The 24,588-nt window shown below is 35.2% G+C and overlaps 2 protein-coding genes across 3 annotated transcripts in view; one reads left to right on the top strand and one right to left on the bottom strand.

The window, feature by feature from the left end:
* The window catches only part of LOC134527193 (uncharacterized), an 80,451-nt gene that overhangs the window by 16,369 nt on the left and 39,494 nt on the right, over window positions 1-24,588 (top strand). For both annotated transcript variants that reach the window (XM_063359640.1, XM_063359642.1), the window contains exon 2: window positions 16,703-16,851. In XM_063359640.1, the coding sequence (XP_063215710.1) occupies window positions 16,703-16,851 (149 nt within the window). The remainder of the gene's footprint in view (window positions 1-16,702; window positions 16,852-24,588) is intronic.
* On the bottom strand, window positions 9,364-13,050 carry LOC134527192 (zinc finger BED domain-containing protein 4-like). The gene is made up of 2 exons (XM_063359639.1): window positions 10,577-13,050; window positions 9,364-10,443 (listed from the first exon to the last, which is right to left on the bottom strand). The coding sequence occupies exons 1-2, from the start codon at window positions 12,194-12,196 to the stop codon at window positions 10,090-10,092; spliced, it is 1,974 nt and encodes a 657-aa protein (XP_063215709.1). The 5' UTR covers window positions 12,197-13,050; the 3' UTR covers window positions 9,364-10,089.

The raw sequence follows: 24,588 nt of genomic DNA, 5'->3' as shown, positions 1-24,588 counted from the left end.
AGTCCTATATCCTTTGTTTGTCCATTCTCGTGCTCATCATTACTTTCAACCTTGTCAGCTTCTTTATCTTTTAAAAGTTTATTCCTGCAAAACGCACAAAGTTTCTGACCAGGTTTAACCTTGTGCCCTTTTGATAAGATGATTCTACTCTGTTGTACAGTTAAAACACGAAGTGCTTTTTTAATAACAGTTTTATGTCTTTTGAAAGGATTACATCACACCTTTTGTAAAAATTCATACTTCTTTAAAAACACACTTTCATGGTGAAGGCAAACAGTTGTTAACTTGTTGGATTCACATCTTAATGTCAAAAGATTCAAATCTTCTTCAAAAAGTTTTTCAATACCTTGTATAGACTTGACCTTGACATAGTGTAACAGATGGCAATCACTTTCAGTAGTTTCTCCAACACTGCACTTTTCCTCCATTGTTCAACAAAACATAATAAGAATGCACTTTGGTACTCACTTAGTTTAATAAAAACACATAAATACTATCAATAACACTCATTTACTGAAATGCTTAATTGACTGTTATATATAACCACCAATCTTACTTCTTTCATGGCAACTGCCTGTGACGGACTGACATTGAAGCTATATTAAATAATGCTGCTGTGAGGGGAAGGCAGGTTCGAACATGCACAAGGTGACACACAGCCCGCCTTGTTCTCTCTCTATGCACGGATTGTATCAGTTGCTGGCCTTCATGCTTATCTCCTGGGAAGATCTTGCATCTGGATCTGGAAGAGGGCGAGCAGAGAAGACGGGGGAAGGGGTGTGTGAAGTCTGCAGCCAGGCACAAACACAAAAAAATAGGTAAACTACACTGGCAGTTGTTTATGTATTTGCGAGTGGAAAAGGAACAGGATGGTGTCATGGCACGAATGCAGGGCTTTGACAGCGTGGGAAACAGGAAGCAGCAAGTAAAGTAATTTATTTTATAAAAAAGTGTGTGGGATACCAAAAGAAAAATGTGGTATTTTAATCATCTGTATATAATTCAGAAACACAGTCAGGCAAATAGCGGCCAAAGCAGCTTTTTAATCAAAATTAAAGAATTAACTAATTTTTGTGTTTTGAAGTGAAAAAAATTATCAAAGGAGTAAAAAAACCATGAATCTTACCTTTTAATGTGGTAGAACATATCTTTTAGAACAAAAACAAAAGAGAGATTTCATGATTATTCTTTTCCCTTTATGAGATTTACCATTTTCCGTAAAACTCTACATTTTGTTTCGGTAATCATAACAATTACACTTTGAGATTTTTTTATGGTTCCAAATAAACACTTAGTAGTTTTGTTCTTTTTTTATATTATTCCTGCTACATTGATCCAAACATAAACATTTTTTCAGACAAAATGGTTAGTAAATAAAAAAAAATATGAATTTTTTTCCATCGGACAACACATCTAGTTAACGGCGGCCAGATGATTAAAATGCCAATAATCCATAAACTTTAAGGGGCTGTAAAATCTAAACCATTCGAGATAGAGCAAAACAAATTGGTATGGTTTCTTACATCAATGAATAGAACAACCATGCCAAGTTTCGTCAAAATCTGAGACGGTGGATGTCAAAAATAGTTTGTTTTTTTTTGGTTGATTTGGTATGGAATGACCCTGCTATAACTACTTTCTTCATTTACACACAAGACATGTTATAAGAAAACTAAAACTTTAAAAACCATTTGTTTTACTGGTTCAGAAGATGTTTTTACTTCCATATACTCATTATTATCCTCACCTATCAAATGCCATGATTAACATTGCTAATACCCAAACATATTTTTTTCCATTATTTTCCTTTTCTAATACTATTTTTTATTTCACTACAACTTTTCACATAGCCGTTCTTTACCTTCCAAAAATAAACTAATACTAACTGGTATTGCAAGCAAACATTATTTTCTCATCCATTGGAACCAGTATAAATAAATTTTAATTTGATCATCTGACTTTCATTGGCCTACTTCTATGATGTCATACATTTCCCCTACTTCTTTTCCACTGAAGAAGAAACCTCTGTAATCCATGGTGTTGTGTTCTCAACTTGACCCCACATTTCTTATCTTACAAAATTGTGAATTCATACGTCAGGGTTAGTAGAGAGATTTTGGCTTGATTGCTTGCACATCGTCGTACGCATCATGTCACTTGCAGCCTCAGCTCAGCTTACCACAACGTCTGCTCCTATCCGTGACCGAAGTTTAGAAGCGTATCTGCTCGTAATGTGTTAAAACGCAGTGTTATGTTGGTATGGTTATTGTTGTGAGGAGTTTAATTATACAAAGTGCAGCTGTTATAAAATGTTGTTATTGTGTGTATTGTATGTGTGCAAATGCATTGTTTAAAAATAACAGGCAACATTTTTAGTGCACAAATTTGAAGTAAATTAGTTTTGTTTGTTTGAAATGTTTAAAATTATATTTACACATTATGTAATTTCATTCCAGATTCAAATGAAAATGTAAGAATAAAGATTCGTGCCCTTGTAGAAGTTAAGTGTTGTTCCAAAAATGAATGGTTGAAATGCTTAGGAAAGAAATCCAGGTCCTTAAAGAATTTGTTTTTTGCTATAGAAATAACATTTTAGTTTTGGAAATCATGGGAAAAAAAAAAAAAAAAAAAAAAAAAAAAAAAAAAAAAAAAACCCTTGAATCTTAAAGAAAAATAAAATGTAAAATTTATTCATTATCTACAGATACGCATGCACAATATTATTTCAGATAGTTTCTCAAAAAATTCAAATTCAAATAGACATATTAATTGCATTGAAGAGGTGAGCGTGAATTAAATCAATGACCCAATTGAAAGTTGCATGTTTGTCATAATAATTATTAATTTCAAAAAAAATATTTTGCTTCTTCATTAAAACTTTGCATTTTTTTTTCTAGACAGTGAAAAACTAAATATTCAATTATCAAGATACCGTAGATTTCAGTCACAGTCTATTAAGTAATTTGAGAAGAATACCAAAGTGATTTTAATGAAAATTACATACACATCATATAGGATACGTGAATTTTTTAATGAAAGGTGAAATTTATTTCTTAATGCATAAATATGTAGCTACTTAAGTGTTACAAATAAGACGTCTTAATTGTTATAAGTATGATGCGCCAACTTGGTATTTGGTGCCAAAAACATTTTATTAAAAAGTAAAAAAAAAAATTAAAGCATGTCATAAAAAGAAACATAGTTTTTCAATGCATATGTGTCACAGTGACAAACCTAGACTGCACCGTAGCACGTGTAATTGTTTTGCAAAAGATTGTTTAATAACGTAAATCCTTAAGTAGAATATTGTTCATTGTAGCTATATCATAGTGTACAAAGCTTAAATTAAAAACTTTACTTATTGTTTGTCAGACATCTGAAGGTATTTATAAACGTAAACAGAATCAATCTGATTGAGAAAAGTGGTCGGTAAACAGGTGTTCAGCGGCCAGGAGTGGCTGGTCTGCAGAAACCATCACAGCGGATTGTTGAGCTGTCTACATTTTTTTTGTGGGTTCAAGGCATCCTCACAGGTAGCTTAGGTGTCAAGACTTTATAAAACCAAACTCCGAAATTTTACAGACTACTGCCTATTTGCTCGTGGGGTGGAATAAATATGAAGCAGGCTCATGGATTTTAGTTTCAATGTCAAATATGTGTATCTAACTTTTGTGGATTCAGTGATGTGTATTGTAAGTAGGTTTGGGTGTATGAATTATTATTATTATTCAAAACCAACCCTTTAAAAATATTTAAAGGTGGAATTTTGGAAAATGGTATATAGAAGTTTGTATGTTTTTTATGTTTAATTGTTCATATACAAAATTTAAATTTAAACTTCCACATTATTATTTTGGGAGGTGATAATTAACCTTCCCCCCCCCCCCCCCCCTTCCTTCACTGTTAATCAAGGGCTTCCTAAAGTGTGCTCCGTTACGCATCGTAAAGGTTGTTGCTGCTTTTTTGCAGTTTTTAATTTAGAATTAACTGTACATTTCTCTAACAATAAATTCTTTGCTTTCACGTTACACTTACTGTTCTGTATGTTCATTTATTTACCTCTTCCTTTCTAACACCTTGTGTTATTTATTTATAAAATAGCTATTTTTTTAAAAAAAAGATTGCCAAAGTTTATTTTGAATTGCAAATGTTATATTTATAAAACAATAATTATAATTAAATCAAGATGTAATTGTTTGTGGGTTTGAGCTATAAATATATTTTAACAATTTTTTGGGATAAACCTCATATTTGTTTGTATTAGGGCACCACCAAAAAAGACCTTTAGATTAAGGGAGCAACATTTCTAAAAGGTTTGGGAACCTCTGCGACATAGGGTGGAATTTTAAGAAATAATGAAGAGAAAGTTGGTACCTAATTATTGAACAGAAGGGTTTTTAAGTTGAAAAAACTTCTAAAAATGGATTTTTTTTTAACTAGGTACTTATGTACTACCTAGCTTATTATCTCACAAAAGGGCATTCAGCAATTCCCTTTAGGTTGTTACATATTGGTAATGGGTAAGGCAGTGATTTACAGGGAATTGTTGAGTAATCAACATTGTTGATGAGAAAATATTTAAGTGAGACTTATTAAAATCACTATACCATTCAAATGTCAATAATTTTTCTTTAACATACAATTTTCATTGAATTCAGTGACCTTCACAAATATGTTTTTTTCCTCCAAAATTCAATTGGAATAAGACACCATTTTGCGAGAATATGTAAATATTAACAATTAGAGTAATGATATCACAGGCTTACATAACCTCTCTCTCACCTAGATGTTGATAAACCTTCCGTCCTGGTAAAGGGGGGGTGGGGGGGACATCTAATTTGTTCAAGAATTTTTAAACTTTAACAGTGAATACATAGGTATTATTAATGTAACTCAACTAACATAACCAACCTTACACTTTTGGTAGGATCACCTAGAAATGCATATATGTAGCTGATTGGAATGTAAAATACCATAAAAATACACGATACACAAAAAACCCATCTTTTCCATTGTCATTATGAATGGTTAGCATGCCTTACACAGACATTTATATTCGTCCAGAAAATATGTTATGCATCATGATTTTGTAAAAATGTTCTAATAAATATGATATATCACTTAAATTTACACAAACTACTTTGAAAATCATTATAATTTGTAAGATTAACCGCCACGACTACTTTCAAAAGCATAAAATACAAAATTAATTTTCATTTTTCTATGATAATAGGGGCAATGGCGTACACTTAAAGGGAAAAATAATACCACCTACTCACTTTTTGTTTGTTTTTCTTGAAACTGTTACCAATTAATTGATTGATATTATTGTTACGGCCATCGACTTACTCTTATCGGTGTCGACCGTAAAGATGGAAATTAAGGGAATATGTATATGAAAAGGTGATAATGAAATGAATCTTGAAGGATGATGGGGAAAGGGAATGGAAGTGAATCTACCGGGATCGTCTGTGTTCCTGATATCGTGACGGCCCTGTCATTAGTATCAGGTTCTGGGGGCGGTTCCACCACTCGTGTTTTTCCTTAAACAGTCCTTAAGGTAGGGTAACGAGTCCCTATTTGCAAAAAATTTTAAATAAAGAGGTTAAGGGTGAACGTTTCCACAAGAACATGTTTATTTCCGCAGTTTCAACTAACAGTTTATTCAACACATATATCAAGTCTCTACTTTCAGGGTCTTTATAATTACATTTTATAACATTCTATTACTAACACATAATTACTGAACCATAGTCGTGCCTATCAGGGATACTGTCATTAATAAATAAACCGTGCTGTCTGCCATTTCCTAGAGCTTATTCTTAACCTCTTTCGTTATTCATTTGTTACCAACTGTTGCAGACTGATTTCTCCCAAGTTATGTGATGGTTTTAAATTAATTTATTATTCATAATTTCTACCGAGTTATTGTTGAAATGCGTATTCTTAGTTTTTGAAATGAGAGAGAGAGATTTCGAATATTACCAGCTACATGGGCATAAGGCCGTTGTGCTGCTGTCTAGTGTTGAACCATCGTCGCATCGTGGCTGATCACTCACCAATCGTCGTCTCGGCGGCGGAGTAGCGTGGCTTCCAACTGACTCTGTGACTCTCCCTTCTCGAATAAAATCTCCCCGTTTAAGAAGCCCGTCCTGACCCTGTTTGCGTCTGTTGTTAATAACAAAAACAGTTCCGCTTCGGCGCCGCTTCTGACGTCATTACACACTCCCCCTCCTTCCCTGTGCCTATGACCGAGTTTCGCTGCGCTGTGACCAAGGTCGCGCCAGCTGAGCGCGAGTGGCAACCCCCCTGTTTGTTTCCGCGGCCGTGTTATGCTATCTTTAGCAAACATTCCCCCCAACTCCCGCTTCACCTGTTCTTCAATGTTTCCTGCTGCGTTTGTCATTTCCTCATCGTGTCCCGCTGTTCCTGATCGTCTGGCTAGCTATTAAAAAACAAAAAACCTTTCCCTGGTATCCTACAGTATTTTCGGCCATTACATTATTTTCAAATTGTTTTCTTAATAATTTAAGGTATTGGTAAAGGTTACGTGGAACCATGTAAAGTATAGAATTGCTCTGATGTTTGGGGGAATTCCATACACATTTCGGGGTAATGACGTATATGTATGTAGTGAACTAAACTATATTTGACATTGACATCAATGAACTAAAACTAAAAAATGTCACTATCTTTGGCAAAAGTCACAAACAAAGTTCTCAGCTGTATTTGAGGCACTGCAAGCTGCGTGGATCCAACCAAAACAAAAAACACATCTGAACCATAGCTCTCTTGTCATGTCCAAACTCGCCACATATGAGGCAGATGTCATTAGCTGATCCAACAGTCTTCTCTTTTGATACTGTTGTAGAGGTAGCGAAGCTGAAGGATTCGACATCATCAATTTAGTTGTCATCACAAAAGTTCAAATTATCATTTCCATTATATTCATAAGACAAACTGAAAGGAATATTTCTACGGCATCCTTTTTTATTAATCTTCCCAGGATCAACTTTTGGTACAGAAAGGCATTTGGAATTTGTTTTTCTAAATCTGCTTTGTCCTTATGGTTTCATGTCGACACATTTTCCTATCTTTTTAAGACTCTTTTTTTTTCTTGTTTCTTTTTTTTCTCGAGAGCAGCTAACTCTGTAAGGCAATTTTGTTAGGTGTAAGTTAAAAAACTGTAGTGTTGCTTTCTTGGATGTGGTTTAGTTTTTTTAGGTTGTGGAACAGGGTAAAATTTTGAAAAGGTGCATGGTTTAATTTCTCTGTTGCTTGATTTTTACTGGTACTATGCAGAGAAGAACTGGTTTTAGATACATTCTGGTGGGAAGAAGACGGCTGGGGTTCAACATTTGGGTGGTTTTGTTGTACAGACTTTAGTCACCTCTTGAGTGTTTGGTTCCTGTGCAGCTTCTTCATCGATGACCTGTACTAGTTCAGACTCTTTAGGTAACGGTGCAAATTCATCTACTGTTAAATTTTCTGTATCTAGAGAGAAAATTCCTGTATTTTTAAAACCAGAAATAGCCTTTTCCATGCTGGCAGTCCTAATGTAGGCTTTGTTGAACAGAGAAGCAATGTCATAAGGTGGTATTTTTTCAAAGGGGTTGGCTTTCATGTAGGAATCACACTCATGACCAAATACTGCCTTTAAACTACTATAAAAAGTTAGGTCAAGTGGTTGTAAGCTGTGTGAAGTATGCGGAGGTATTGTGACAACCACAACGTGATTTTCTTTGTATTTGTTATAAGCAGCAAGAGTAGTGTGGGTAGTGTGATTGTCCAGTATGAGCAATACAGGAGACTCTTTTGCAGGTTTTGAATAGGAAATAAGATTATCCAACCACACCAGACACAATTCTTCATTGATCCATCCAGTTTTACTACACTGGTATATAGCATCTACGGGTCCATCTGTTTTCAACAGTGGACTCAATCTTTGCATGGGGAAAATAAACATATACTGTATGAAGAACCCAGCAGCACTCATAGCACAGCAGACGGTTATATTTTTTCCTCGCTCCCAACTAGTGGCTGAACTTGTTTTGCCCCCTTAGGAGCAAGGATTTTCCCCAGTTTCTGGACCGTTGAGATACCAGTTTCATCATAGTTGTAGATATGTGATGGTAGAAATATGTGTTATTTCTATAACACATTCAAGAATCTCATAAAAGTTTTACTTCAATCTCATTAAAACCAGAAATTCTGCTTAGGCTGGTAGCCTCTGGTTTCCAAATGCTAACTGTAGGATTTCTTTTAAGGAATCCCTGTAGCCAATCCCATCCAGCCATTTTAGTCTCCATATTAAACTTGTGTTTAATATTGTTCGACTCAACATACATATTCAAATACAAGCCTTCTTAGCTCAATTGCAGAAAGTCCATCAAAAACCTTGGCTAAACACAGTACCTGTTTTATTTCTTCCTCCTGCTCTGAGCTGAAAGTAGGTTTATTCCCTAACTGTGCTGCGCTTGAATTTTTAGTTTTTATTCTGTCCAAGAGAGTCATCACAGGTATACTATACTGCCGAGCGGTTTCTCGAAGCTTCTTCCCATCGTTGGTAACAGCCTTATTTTCTTCCTCCATTGCTGTAGAGGTCCATTGGCCTTTTGCATCAACCGTGGTCTATTTCGCACCATCTGAAAATAACACATATTATAAGCCTTTGGGTTGGATTGCACCTTGGGGTAATGCCGTACACTTTGTACGGCATTGGCCAGAGTCTACTTAAATTCAATATGTCATCATAATAGTCAAACATAAGAAAACAAGTGTTACAATACCTAATTTTAATGTTAAAAATACAAACAAATATTATGATCCAAGTGTTAAAAGGATTGTATATGTTATAGAATCTCACTTACCTCTTAAGTAATCTACAGCAAAAACTAGAAGGAAACCATCAAGAAACAAAAAAATATTGATGGAAACAACAGACTCTATCCATCCCTCAGCTTCCACTGCAGAAGAGTTTAGCACATCTTCCACTAGGTAGCAGCACGAACTGGAGCGCTCTAGTGTCTTTATATACAACTAAAATTGCCTGTACGGCATTACCTCAATGTACGGCAATATACCACTCTCCCCTATAAATTTGACAGTCTAAACTCTAATGGGTCAGGCTCGAACTGTTCATGCGTTCATATTTGAAATGTATCAGTTGTAACTACCCTAGTGAACTAATATATATATATATATATATATATATATATATATATATATATATATATATATGTGTGTGTGTATGTATATATATGTGTGTGTGTGTGTGTGTGTACGTATATACATACTTACATACAAACAAAATTTTAAGCATTTTAAGTCTAATAAACATATAAACTAATTATAATGACAATTAGGGATGGGAAATTTTCAAAATTTTCGATTCGATACCGATTATCGAGTCTTGTTGCGATCATCGATTCTTATCGATTATCGATTCCAATCAATTAGGTTAAGTTATAGATTCTCATTTTCGGGATTGAAGTATAAGTTACAATGGAATCAGTAAACATACTTATTGAATACACTAAAAAAGCATTTTTCAAAATAATAAATAAATACTATTAAATTTAACACATAAAACAAAACTTTACATTACTTGAAATAAAGAAATTGAAATTACTATTCTGTAATGTGTAATGTGTAGGGCAAGCATTATTTTTTATGTGGATTATGTTTAATCCAGTTGAATATGTAATTTTGAAAAGAGAATACGTAATTTAGTAATAGGTCAGTAGTACTAATAAAAAGTGAATTGTCGTAAAGTCATCAAAATACTAACAATTTCATTGGAATACAATTTAATAAATAGTATATTAATTACTAAATGTACAATCATTAACATTTATCAATCAAACTTTAAATAGCCACAAAAAGTTGTGATTATTAAAAATATTGTAAAAAACCAGAAACTACCAAATTCAATCTTTATACCTTTGAAATAAATGACAACATAGTGAAATATCATAAAAACAACACTTTTGACAAAATAAAATTGAAAGTTCTTAAAATAATAAATGAAAACTGGCAAAGCATCTTATTAGATCACAAAGTCTTATTAGATCCTAAATTCTTATTAGATCACAAATTCTTATTTAAAAAAACCAACATTTTGACTCGTTCAGGATCTAAACGGTTCCGTTTCTGATCAACAATCAGTCCTGCAGTGCTGAATAATCGCTCGGAATGTACAGTTGAAGGTGGAATGCAAAGAAATTTCTTTGACAGTTTTTTTAAACATGGGTACTTGGTATTTTCTTTCCAATACTGGAAAACGTTGGTACTTGAATTTTGAATAGGTTCTTCCAAGTAAACATTAATCTCATCTTCAACTGATGCGATGTGGCTTACACTTGGGGCAGTCTTCATTATGTTTGAGTAAAATGTCCACATACCATGGCTTTCCATTGCTTGGCTGGATGTTTGCGGCACAGACTGAGAGAAAAGCAACAAAATTTTCAAAATTAAAAATTAAAAATGAACAAACAAATGTGTCAACATAAAACAGCAGAAGTAGACAAATAAGAATACACTTAATGAATTACAAGGAAATTAGCACCTAACTTACCTCAGTTTCAGGTTGTTTCAAACAGATAGTTTTTCTTGCTTCTTCAATCAAAAAAACTTTCGCTTTTGTGACATTACCGTCCTGCACAAAAACATGGTGTTTAAATCGTGGGTCCAGTAATGTTGCAACTGCGTACAACATATTCTCTTCAACATCAGAATACTTCAAAGTTATGGCAGCAAGCATATCATTTTTGATGCCCTGTACACCTGATCCAGTAGGTGCTGGTTTCCTTAGCTCTTCAGTAGAACTGTTGATTATAGGTATGACTTCTGAGGCTGTCACACACTGAGTACTTACAGCCAATGTTGCATGGTTGAAAATACTTAAAAGGTTTACTATATTTGTCATCAGGTTCCATTCTGCTGATGAAAAAGTCACAGGTAACTGCAGAGTTGCTGATGCTAAAGAAACAGACTGTTTTTGCTCAAGTAAGCGCTGTAGCATATGGAGAGATGAATTCCAACGCGTTGGTTCATCCTGGATAAGTTTATGTTTTTTCATTTTCAGCGTGGCTTGAGCCTTCTTTAACTCTTTTGTCGCCTTACAAGAATGTTTGAAATGGCCAACTATGCGACGACCGTTGGCAATCAGATTATTTACATTCTTGTTGTTCAGTAGCCCTTCCTTTACAACAAGCTGCAGGGTATGTGCTAGGCATGGCAGATGTTCATATTCGGATGATTCTAGGCCAGCAGTTATGTTCCTGGCATTGTCTCTTACAATGGCAACAACTTTAGATTGCAGCTTCCATTCTTCAAGTGTTTCTGTGATAAAATTGCACAAATTGTTCCCTGTGTGAGATAATTCAGGAAAGGGAATAACCCCAATGTTGAGGTGTTGCAAGACAAAATTGGAATCAACAAAATTCACAGTTAGACCAAGATAATCGTCATTGGCTGTTGAAGTCCACATATCTGTTGTAAGACTCACATGTTCAGCTTCGTCCAACTTTTTGTTCACATTTTCCCTACATTCTTGGTACATGTGTGGTACAACAGTATTTGAAAAATGTTTTCTGCTGGGCAAAACATACCTAGGCTCAAGGAATTTGACAAATTCTGTGAATCCTCTGTCTTCAACCATGCTAAAAGGACGATTGTCTAAGCACATCATTCTACCTTTGTGCTGAGTTATTGATTTTGCACGAGGATCAGTGGACTTGAATTGTGCAGTTTTATCAATAAATGATTGTAATGTAGGCTGGTATTGACTTTTAGGAGTTAGCCTATACTGGTTTGGTGTTCTTGATGAAATATTCGTTTGGCCAACTTTCTCAGCATGCCTCGGGGACACTGAACCGCTGCCTCTCGATGAATCAGTAGCAGTAGGCCTAACATCTGAATTTGATGACAATGGCAAGGTTGTCTCTGAAGAACAATTTTGTGCTGAACTATCATCTATTTCATTTTCTTCAATCTCGCTCAATTCCGATGAATGTAGCCTTTGTTTCTTCGTCTCATGAACGTAACTCCCATGCTTGTTTTCGAGATGTTTTTTCATGTTTGTTGTAGTTTTAGATTTACCGCCACGTGAGATTGTACATTTACAGATTTGACATATTGCGTAGCCAGAATTTTGTCGGTCGATGACAAAGTATTTCCACACTTCACTAGACATCACGTAAATAAAAATGTTATTTTACTATTCGTATTGCGCTAACATTACCCAACATTCAAACAAAGAAGCATCACTGGAAACAAAAGCATGTAAGAAAATTTCTACAGTTGCCGTACTGGTAACTTACTGGAATGAAAACGTGTTTCAAAAACGTCCATTGAAATTTTATGTTTAAGTTGCGTAATTAACTGGTGATTTAATGTTTACTGTTATTAAATAAATTACGGAAAATACGTAACTCGTAAAATGTTACGGGCTATGGCCACATTATTCTTGCATTTTATCGTTAAGTAATTGAGAATAAGATCTGTACCGGAAGTTGGCAAACCTGTGAAAGTTCATGTATAGACAAATGCTGGTTAACAAAAAAAATCATTGACGAAAATAAATATGCAACAACGCAAGTGAATAAATATACTAGAAACGTAGAAAACGTGGCACACTTCTCAGTAGAATCTTGAAATTTTGTGCACATGGCTACCAATGTGGGTGTATTCAGCAAGTAAAAGTTGGGCTACAATTTCTTTATACGATAACACTGCGTTAATAAATAAATAACCCTAAATGCACAGTACGAAATCGCCAACCTCCGTTCCCGCTTACGGGATTGTGGCAACTGAGCTGTGGTAAGCTATGTTATATTTCATTTATTATTTATTATATCGTTTATGGTTATTTATTTAGTTGTAAAACTGACTAAAATTACTGCAACGACAGCGATGAACCGCTGCTAGGCAGCACTTTACGTCTACATCCTGCAGAATTTTAATAATCGGTGATTTTCGCCGATCCTCGATTATCGATTATGTATCAAAAAATCGGGGTATCGAAGAATCGACGGATCGACTTTCCCATCCCTAATGACAATGTATAATAAACACACAGAAACGAATAATATTGTGTTAATTTCATTTTTGTTATTTTTACAACCAGTAGGAACATCTTGCAATGTTCATTCAAAATGGTATGACATATCACTTTATTAAATTTAACCAAAACTACCTCATAGACTCGTTTACAGATAAAGAACCATTTGAATATTTCAGTGCTCTTTGGGCAAATAATATAGCATTAATTCTAGATGCAGATAATATTTATGCAGTTTATTTTTACCACTTCCTTTCAATAAGCCATTATGTTCAACAGTTATGTTTTTTTTTTTTCATATGGAAACAAAATACCCAAATGTCACCAACTTCAGCAATTGAAACTAAAAAAAAAATTAAAATAATTTCTCTGTTTCTCTTTATGTATGTTATTTTCCTCAGTTTCTTACTGACCATTTAATTTTTGAGTTAAAATATATCATAAGACTAAACTAGCCTAATTTTTATCCCTGCAACCATTTATTTTTGAAAAAAAAAAATCTTAAGGTTTTTTATTCATGCTCTGATTCTTACCTATATATAGCTCAAGTAGATTCAATGATGCAGTATTTCTCCATAATACCAAACTTAGTATTAGAATGTCAGAAAATGGTTAAAATGACTTAGTAGTTTTTTGTTTGCTAATTATTTATGCCCATCATCTTACTTCTTCTCCTTGATTAACTTAGGAGGTATAATTTCTTATCATGAAATCATTTTATGCCATTTTCATTTTTTTAGGCTTGTTTTACAATGGCACGTAAACGGAGACTGATCATGTAAAATGAGACAACCTGAAACATTTTACGATTGCGCCTGCTGCTTCCACAATGTACAGAAACTAACCAATGGCATCCATCGAGATTGCATTTCAAGATAACAAAATATTAATTTAATAAAAAAAAACATTATGCTTTGAGATTATAGCATGGGCAGAATTTTCATATATAATAAAAATAAACTACAAAGTAATAATAGAACACCAATCTTGTACTTGAAACTATTTTTAATGTGTTTAGAACACTAACAAACATGGCTACCACTGCAGCCAAATACTTGGCTTCTATTGGTTGCACGGAGAAACGTAAACGGGAGAGCTCAGAATTGCAGAGCTAATCCATTCAGGTCCATCTTTGCGTGTTATTGTAGAAATTTTGTTCTGTGAGATCCATCTCCATTTAGGTGATCCGTCTTTATTTCCTTGTAATTATAGAATGGGCCTTACGTGTGATATTTCATAGTTATATAAAGCCTAGTGTTAAGACAGTTAAAAACCTTATTAAAAAAGTATAATCTAAATGCATGAAGTAGTTTTTGCATTATGCTGGTACAAACAGATGGACAGACAGACAAACAGACAAGAATAAAAAAATGATTATGTTGCAATTAATTTAAATATTTCTGATGTCCAGATTTTATATACTTACATAGCACTACAGAAATGTATATTTTTTGTAAGCAGTTACACTTGTAGCTCTGACAATTTTTTTTATATTAGTACAATACATTTTGACACTATTTTGTAGTCTATTTGTTGCCTTTGGTTTTAAGATTTCATTTCGCATTGTGTTTTTAAAGAATATTGTGGATTAAAGTATTTAATGTTGCATACCCTCTGCCTCCTTACATGGTTTAGGCATAATGTTTATGTTTAATGTGAGTTATAGTCATATAAGTTTGTGTTGATAATTAATAGCAGCATTATTATTTATTATGTTAATTTTCCTCATTGTCTTAGAATGCCAGTTTTAACGGTTTGGTTGTATTCATTCATGTGTTTTATTGAGGTGTTTTAGGATTGACGGTTTTGTTAATTTTATGAAAGCAGCTTATGTTTTTTATTTTTTGTTTATTCAGCAGGTGGCCATCTGAATGATATTATTTTGTAGCATTGTATTTTATTTAAATATCACCTTGTTTCTTGTCAATATTATGTTGTAATTTTTTTAGGTTCTGACTTTTTTGGTTATTGTAGCATTATTAGGGTTTATTGTTGTTACCGAATCATAATGAAGTACACAATTATGTCCACTTGCAGCGAAAATCATAGAACTGTTTATGTATTTTACCAAGTTGTAATTGACGGTGAAAACCATGTTTGGAAAGAATTGTGTTATGATTGGTTAGTTTCTTGGGCTCCCAGATTGCTTTCTGCCCGTAGGTTGAAAACTGCCATTTTGTCTGTCAGTCATCACTCTGCCATTGATCCACCAGTTGTGTTGCTCTGTTGCTCACAAATGTAGCAAGTTTGAATGTATTTTGGCCAATACTTTATTGAAATATAAATTCCAAAAACCTTCAGAGTTATTTTTCTTTAGTCAGAAATTCATGCTGCAGTTAAAAATTCCTGACATGCCACTAAGTGTAAACAGATACATTAATTTCTGTTCCACTAGTTGCGCCCGGGGCCCGTACATTGCCTGTACAGTTCCCAGCGCTGACCTGGTCTAGAAATGTTATGGCGTTGAAGCTAATTTTTGCAGTTGATTTTTAGTATTAGATGTACATTACAAACTAGCTGCCCGACCCGGCTTCGCATGGCTATACTAATGAAAAAAAATTAAACCACATCTCCCATTTACAGTAATGGTAAATAAAAACAATTCAGTGAAAATTTATTACAATGCTGTATAATGTACCGGAGAGAAAATGAATAGCACCGATGGTTTCCCGACTCGTGCACGCAACGTACAACTGATGTACTCGTACTTCGCTACGGCAGTCTACAGGCAGATCATTCTTGCGCCGCTCATTATACATGCCCCTCCTTGTGGGTACGCCACTGCCGCGCGATGCCCGTTGCCATGGAGACGCAGAAGGCATGAACAATGCAAAATCCTGTTCTCATGCAGACAAAGTACCCACTGTTGCCTGGTTTTAACCACCCATGGGTTCTAATTTTCAGAAAATGTCATCCTGCGTAACATAAGGTACATTACAGTGAAGTTTCAAGTCTGTAAAATATATATACTTGAAAGAAAGGGCAATTTTTGATATTTAAAGTACCCGCCAAAATTTCAACGGTGATGAGGACTGCACTACCAATGAAATAGTCGTTGCCATAGAGACGAATGAAGCATCAACAAAGCAACAGCCGTTGCCATGGTGATTTCCTACCGAAAACTGGAAATTTTATATATTACGCCCCCGAAACTCTCCTTGGGATCTGATTTCCGCAGAATTCTTTCTTAGCGGATGCCTACGTCATAACATCTACCTGCATGCCAAATTTCATCCCGATCCGTCCAGTGGTTTGGGCTGTGCGTTGATAGATCACTATGTCAGTCAGTCAGTCACCTTTGAGTTATATATATTTAGATTTAGCAAACCCTGTTTTTCCTCTGGTTTAGTTAAGTTTAGTTTAGTTTAGTTTAGTTTAGTTTAGTTTAGTTTAGTTTAGTTTAGTTTAGTATAGTTTAGTTTAGTTTAGTTTAGTTTAGTTTAGTTGATTGACTCTGTTATTTATTTTTGCAAGTGTAGATTTTCTCAAGAAGTGGGCCATGTAGTGTTAAAAAAAATACAGAGCTAATTAAATATGAAATAAAGAAATGTATGTTGTGATGTATCACTGCTGAGAATGTAAGCCAGGTTCCCGGGCGGAGACGTGGATCGCTGAAGGAGCAGCTGTGTTGTGTTGTAGATGGCCTGGAGGAGGATTGCGTAGACTTCCAGGGCCAGTTGGTGGGGCACGGCCTGCTGTACGTGCCGGGCCCCAACGTCTGTTCGTTATGCGTGTGCTACCATAGCGAGCCCATGTGGTGCCAGGCCATCTACTGCGACCCTCCCTACGTGAGAGTCTTGCATCTTGCATCATTCCCTTCTCTCTGCCGACTTGCTTCTCTGCTCATGCTGCCGTGCTCGCTGGCTTCCCACACCCTCTCTCTTGCCACACATCCCGTAGGGCGTGGGACGTGACCGGCACTTTGCATTCGGCATGCCTACAGCCGTACTGAATGCTCACTTGTTGAGGGAGACTGTGTTACACCTGGCGGGCGGCATCAGTTCAGCACATTTATTATTTACAACTCTTGGTGTCGTGCACTGTCACGAGTGTTGTACTTGAAGGAGGTAAAGCATAGGGTTCCCACGGTCACTAACAGTCAGGAATTTTATTAAATGTTTGACTCACTAACTTGACCAAGATTTCAATGATACTTTCAATATTTTAGTGCTTTTACATTATGATAGACTTTTGAGTTTTAAAATCTACTTTATACACATCATACAGATAATACATAGTCAAATATTTAACAAGCAAAAAATAAACAAGCTTTAACAATAAACATAAGAACTCATTTAAGACCTAACACGTATGTTTTTCCTTGGTTAGGGGCTTCGTCAAAATGTCTGGTTATCATTTCATCTGTTGATAAATAATTTACATCAATAGTTTTATTTTAGGCATTTGTTTGGATCTTTGGCTGGTTACATTGTTTTTAGCTAGATGTATTGTCCCTTTCTGGTCACAATACACACTGGATAGCTTTCGTTTTTGTTTGGGTTGGAGTTCACCGCAAAGCTGAGTACAGTGTATTAAGCTTCAACTGTGTTCAAGGCAATCGTTCTTTGATTCTTGCTAGACCAAGAAACCAGACTGCCCATGAACTTAATTCTGCAGCCAGTAATTGAGTGTCTGCTTATTATTGTCACTCCCCTAATCTGTAACTCATGGTTCCCATTGTTTTCAAATACTTATCTCAAATGTCTGGTCTTTTTCAGATATCCTAAGACCCTCTTGACAGCAAGCCAATGGTATTTTTGTGGGTTGTTGGTAAACTGACTCAAGTAATTAACAGTACAAGATGCCTGGGAGAAAAACTTGGGACAGCTACGTGAGGCTGCCAATAGTATGCTGATATGGTACGGTCTCAACATAATTCACACTTTCACTATAATACTCCAATCCATTTTGCGAAGGGTTTATAAGAGGTCCCGGCCTCTATTGTGGTTGAGACAGGGTTGCAGTCCAACATGCCAAACTTATGAAGTATGCTGTGTAAATAGTTCCTGCGTCAAATAGAGTTGTTCTTTTTTTTGTCGTTGTTGATTTTCATGCTTAGGCAATTTTCTATTTGGCTGAGGTCTTTCTTGTGGAAATTCAATTTCCTCTGCACTTTCTTTGAATTTTTATTTGTGAAGAATATAAAATCATAACATAATGGCACACTTTATTAGTGTGTTAAAAGTAGACACAAGGGTCGACTTTGGACTGTCTTAATCCCATCCCTGTGAGGACTTGGTTTAAAAGACTACGTATTCCAGCAATTGCCGCTTTGTTCAAGTCCAAACATGGCTTTTTTTGAGCTGCCAAACCTTGCCAGGAGACATTTTCTCGAGCTCTTCTGGAGGTTGCATGCATATGACTTTATCAAAGTGGCCATGTAAATAAGACATTTTCACATTCATATGTTCTATCTCAAGGTTTTCCTTTACTGCCAGTGCAAAGAGGTATTTTAGTGAAGTGTGTTTAATTAGTGCTGAGAAGGTTTCTTCATAGTTTGTACCAGGCTTCGGGCCACAACATTTGATTACTAGTCTAGCGTTTATGTTCTTTGCAGTCTGGATTTTTAATTTTGAACACCCATTTTGATTTGAGAGACTTTGCACCATTTGGTTAGTCTACCCATTCATAAGTTTCATTTCTAACGAATGAAGATATTCTTAGTCAATTGTTTTCCTCTACTTTGCAGCTTGTGGACTCGTCAAAGCTTCCCCTGGAGTAAGGGGCTCGTTATTTTCTGCAATGAAGAAGTCAATAAAACTGGATCAGCAGCTTTAGGCCTTGGAGTACGATGAGATTGTGTTAACCATTGAGGACTGGAGGTTTCTTCTAGATCATCATTTTCCATGAACCCTGTGAAGGGCTCTTGTCTGAATCTGCAGTGGGATCAATGATTTCTTTTATCGCTTAGGTTCTGGTTCTTGAAAGATAAGGTGTTCATTGTTATTAAGTTTGTGGCAAGGAAAAATCTTGACTAATTGACTCTTGAGGGATACATCTGGAACTATACCAACGGTTTGTGATGTGAGTACAACTTCTCTCACCATTGCTGGCATTTCGTTAAGCCTTTTTTAGAGCTTTTTTTTTCTAAGACCACGCCTCTGCTAATAGTTGTTTGTTTGGTCATGGGATTTATAAGGCGATAACCTTTAGTGTTATAACAGTAACCAACAAATATAGATTTCTAGGATCTGGGGTCACATGTCATCCTCTTCTCTCTTAGAATTTGGGCCATGACTCGACAACCGAAGATCCTGGAGTAACAGAGTTTTAGCGTCCTTGAATACCAAGCTTTAAACGGTGTCTTTCCTTCAGTGGCCTTTGTCGAGCTCCTGTTATTGAGATGGACAGATGTCACTACTGCTTCGGCCCAATACATTTTTAGCAGTCCTGCATCTTGTGCCTTTTCGACTATTTTTCGATTAGCACGCTCTGCGACCCAGTTCTGCTGCGGTGAAGTTCTGAAGATGCGTTGGTGTCCGAGATCCCCTTCATTTTCAGGAAATTGGAGAATTCACCGTTTAAAAAATCTGTTCCATTATCTGAGCACAACATTTTTATTTTGTAGCCCATATTGTTTTCTATGAGTGCACAGTATTCTTTAAACACATCACAAACCTGATACGTTGACCTCAGGAAGTACACATTAGTGTACCAAAAATAATTGTCTATCTGGACAAAAAAATACTTGCTGCCTCCAACAGACAATGTCTCCATGGGTTCATACATTTCCGTATGCACCCTTTCCAAGGGTTCCTTTGCTCTAATCATCTAAACATGCTTTGTGTAAATGGAAAAAGAGATTGTATGTCTTAGACACAAATTTCACATGGGGGCTAGCATTTCTGCAAGTTCTGCACTTCATCTGCCATTGTTTTTAACAAGTTCATGTATTTTCTGTTTAAATGATTGTACCTGCTGTTCCATAGATAATCACCACAAGTGACAGTGTACACACTATCAACACCTGCAGGCTGATAAATGCCATTTTTAATGATGCTGTGCATCAGTTCATCATTTGAGTTTAGTATTTTACCACCATTTTTGTGAAAAATCACAGCATTCCCTTTGTTTGTGATTTTACTCACTGAGAGAAGGTTGGCTGTAATGTCTGGGGCATGATGCACCTCGTAGACTATGATAAGCTGGTTGTGTTGTTGACTGACAACTCAATATCAACATTACCCTCAGATTCTGTCTGAGAGGATTTTGCAGTTATTATTTTGAGGTTAGATTCGAACACACCATTTCCTAACTTGTTTTTCATCAAATGCACTGATGCACACAAATCTAAAAACTAAATCGGTTTCACTGTTTTCCATGTTGTTAGCATACATGCTACAAATGCATTGTTGGTTTTATTGTCAGAACTACTTCCCTCATTCTTTCGTTCGCCTTAATATTCAATTGATAATCTGCAGCAAAATGTTGCAGTTGTAGCATTAGCGAGGTCCTGCCGGTAGATTTATTTGTTTGTTGTTCCACACCAATCTTTACTGTAGTGCCGTCTCGATGTTGTTCCATGGCGATCAATTACTGTAGAGTGCTGTTTCGATATTGGGTGATTGAGCTTGGCTTGAACTAGATTTTACATCTTTTAGCAATTGATTTTAATTGCGTCTTTTGTAATTGGAATTCCTGACCACTCCAAAGCCTTGATCATCTCCTGGGAAACCTGCTAGCAATTAAGTCCGAACCCATTCATCAGATATCTCAAACTTAATATCATGTGGGAATGGTCTAATGAAGTTATTTCATCCACATGCTCGTCAATGGATTTTCATTTATCCAAGCGAGTCAAGATTGGCCGCTGCAACAACCCGACTTTCCAGGTGTAGCCAGAATCTTCAAATAGTGCTTGGATCTTGTTTCACACATACTTTGATGTTTAACATTTTTCAACCAATAATAAAATCTTAGCTACTGCCTTGTGATCTTTCACTTTCACTTATCTGCATTGATGTTTCCTTGAACTACATCACTCAGGTCTTCTAAATTAACAATGAAATATGAAATTTCCACATTGCGTAGTTTTTGTGGTCATTCAGTTTTTCTTTGAAGGCTAATGATTTTGAGGCCATGATGGTTTCCTGGTGTAGATATTACAATGCGAAATGTTATTAACTGCAGTCTCCTTTAGACCAAATCCATTTATTCACACTGATTGACACACGTGGGCCCATAACATCTGTTGGTTGTACACAGTTTAAATAATCATGTGTTGCTCAATAGTTCTGGGTATATTGTACTACTCATGATAACATATCAGTAACATGGCAATGGCTGCAACATACAGTCAGACTGTGTAACTGGATTCCAGAATCACAGGAGTGGGGATACACTACTCAAGGTAAAGTCTAAACAATCAACCAACCAACAGTCTATACAATAAAATTTCTGTACATATAATTCAAACAGTATGATTGGCAACTCTGGATTGGAAATGAGTTACACTCCTGTAAAACATCAATCACACAAGTATATATAGTACTTGCTTTCTGTGCAGTGCCAGACAGCTGTGTTTACTCAGTATTACATGCCAGCCCTTATTTGCCTTTAGATTTAGTCAATATTATTTATTCATCATCTTTATTGGTGATAACACCTTTTCTTAATAGGCTCTAATATAATATTTTTACCCCAAAGACTGTATTTTTATTTTTTATTTTTTGAAAGTTTAAGATAGCAAAATAGCCCTAACTGGTATTTAAAGCTTTACCATAGGTTTTTGCTGTAAGTAACTTGTGATCACATATAGATTTCACTCTAAAAGTTTCAAATGTTTCGAAAAACATATTGTTAAAAACAAAAATTTGTATAAAAATATTATTTTATATGAAACAAATTCTCACCAAACAAGTAGCATATAATGATAAAATTTGTTAAATCCTCATTAATGTGAAGGGCATAGCAACTCTCTAGGCTTTATAGAACTCTGTAGGCTTTAGAGAAATTCAAAATTATAAAAGTTCACACAAGCCAAAACTTTTTTTTATATTAACAAAATGAGTTACATAAAAATTAAAATATATGAAAAATTAAAAATGTGTGGTCTCATGAATATCATAAGGTAGAACTACTATTTTTTTTTTTTAAATTTTGCTAAGTGGCTTACAGGTAGTCACCAAAAGCCAAAGGGTCAATTTGTCCTCGTTCAAACTTCACTAACAAATCGTAATCAAATATCAATATGTATATTTTACACCCATGCCTTACCTGGGACTCAACCCAGATCCCCTTGCATCTGAAAGTTACATTGAAATCTAAAATAGGTTTACTAACTGGTTATATGGCATAAAATGACCATTTTAAAACTTGGTTTTGTCAGGAAAAATACTATCATTTGATCGATCATCTGTATAAAAAAAAATTGTATGTAAAAGAAATAAATTAGAAAAATACTCTGAATTTGGAGTGTTATTGTAACCTAATTATTATGTAAATTTGTTCAGCTCATACTGTTTGATAGAAAAGATGAAACTCTCTTGATTCATCAAACTAACCATGTTTGGAGAGTTTTTCACACTTATTTTATATTTTTTTTGTAAGCTTTATGATATGAAAAATCAGTGCTGCTTAAATGAGTAAGGAATTTTTATTTTAGTTCAGGAATAATCAGGAATTTACATAATCAGATTTCAGTTGGAACCTTCAATGAAATAAGTTGATATTAAAATAAGCATTTTCTGCTAAGGATTGTTTTAAATTTTTTTCTTGCTTGTTAATGTACAGCACAGATTTCAGAGTGAAAATACAAATTATGCATTTTCTCTCATATTTTATGTGAGTTCTTTGCTTGTTGGCCTAAAATATTTATTAATGCTTTTGATGCTTTCTTGGACATGAAATATGCATAGAAGTTGTTTTTCACTTCATGCCTAAATGAAAGAAATACAAAATAAGCATAGAGAGAGTATACATTATTGTGGTGATTGCTGAAGTCTGGTCAGGCTTGAATGTTGTGGGTTTGTATTTCATCTGGTGTGCTGGCTGCTGGTAATTATTTTGCACTAGCTTTAATTCTGTTTTTTTTTTTTTTTTCATAAGCCATCTATTGCCTGATGCTTTCACATTGTTACATTACTGTTGAATATTTTTAATACATATTACAAGTGCCCAACATAGTATGAATTCATAATAATGGAGAGACACATTTTGACAGCATCTCTCATTTGACTAGATGTGTTACTTTTGGGTGAATCATACTATTTTTGGGTGGTGCAGCTCACATCCTTTACACTATCCTTTGGATGTATGACGATGTAGGTTTGTAGATAGTACAAATGGAGAGTCGTTGCTTGGTGATGTAATGGTAAACAGGTCGGTGGGGCGGCCATCAGCTAGCGAGCTGTAGTGCAAATTTTTCTAACATCAGGCTAGTTCTCTGCCTTGTGAGATTGTACACAAGCCTTTTTGAGTATGGTTCGTGATTTATGTATATTCTCTGTGTTATAGCTGTCTCAGTTTTAATTTTTAAGTTTAGTCTTAGAGATAAAAGTAAATTTGCCTTTGTTCAACTATTATGTTTCTTTAATAAATGTATATTAATTTTGAACTTCATGCATTTTATGTACATGTTCATGAGTCCTGTCACCTCCCTCCCTTGTACAGTGTTCTGCTCAGTTATGTTTGGCATAGACCGTTTTCCCTACTGATTGCAGTTGTATTTAAAATAAAGTAAATATGCTGCTAAAGCACTTGTCTAGTGCATGACTGCTGACTGACATAATAAAACACTGCACTTGTATCACATACGAGTATCGTTCTGAATGTGTTAATCATACACATGTATACAAAGGTAGATTAGCCTTGTAAGTAGTTGTTCATTACTATATACAAATGTGCGAATAGCACTGATCTTAATAGTCATACCAGTAGCAGCTTCATCTTAACTACGTACATGTGGCAGGAGATGTTTTAAGGGGCCCGCCTCGTCAGGGGTGTATGTGTGTTAGTGAGGCGGGATGATAAGCGCGACGCTCGCTGGTGCTTCCAGCGCGGTATAGCCTCTAAGCGTAAGTCTCTGAACTGGCGCGCATTCGTCTTGTCGTCACAGGATAACTGTGAAGTTTGAGCGGTGACCGTAACATTATATGGCGGAGAAATGAAGATAAAGGTGTTATGCAAGCCCCTTAAGTGCTTTCAAGAATCTGTACTGATTGTTTTATGCCTAAAAATTACTCTGAAAACACGTGTTTTAGGCATTTTAACGCTTCTAAAAATACAGTTTAAAAACATAATCCGAAATTAAAAGTACTTTTCGGTCCTCAGCGAACTCTTAAATGCTATTCGTAAATAGGCCCCACTCGGATATCTTGAGTAGTTTTGAAATCGCGTTGTTTTTCCTGAAGCTCTGCACACCGTATGTGTGCCCAGGTAGGCGGGCCCCTTAAGAGTCAAGATGTGCCAAACTATATTTGATCTTATTTTTCTGATAGCAGCAATTATTGTAATAGTGTAATGTATTTTAAGGTGAGAAATCGCTCGTCTTGGGACTTAGTTTCTTTTATACAATCATACTGTTA

Source organism: Bacillus rossius, chromosome 1 (genome assembly GCF_032445375.1).
Source record: "Bacillus rossius redtenbacheri isolate Brsri chromosome 1, Brsri_v3, whole genome shotgun sequence".
Lineage (NCBI taxonomy): Eukaryota > Metazoa > Arthropoda > Insecta > Phasmatodea > Bacillidae > Bacillus > Bacillus rossius.
The sequence above is the reverse complement of the archived record's forward strand: the minus strand, read 5'-3'. Positions and strand labels throughout refer to the sequence as shown.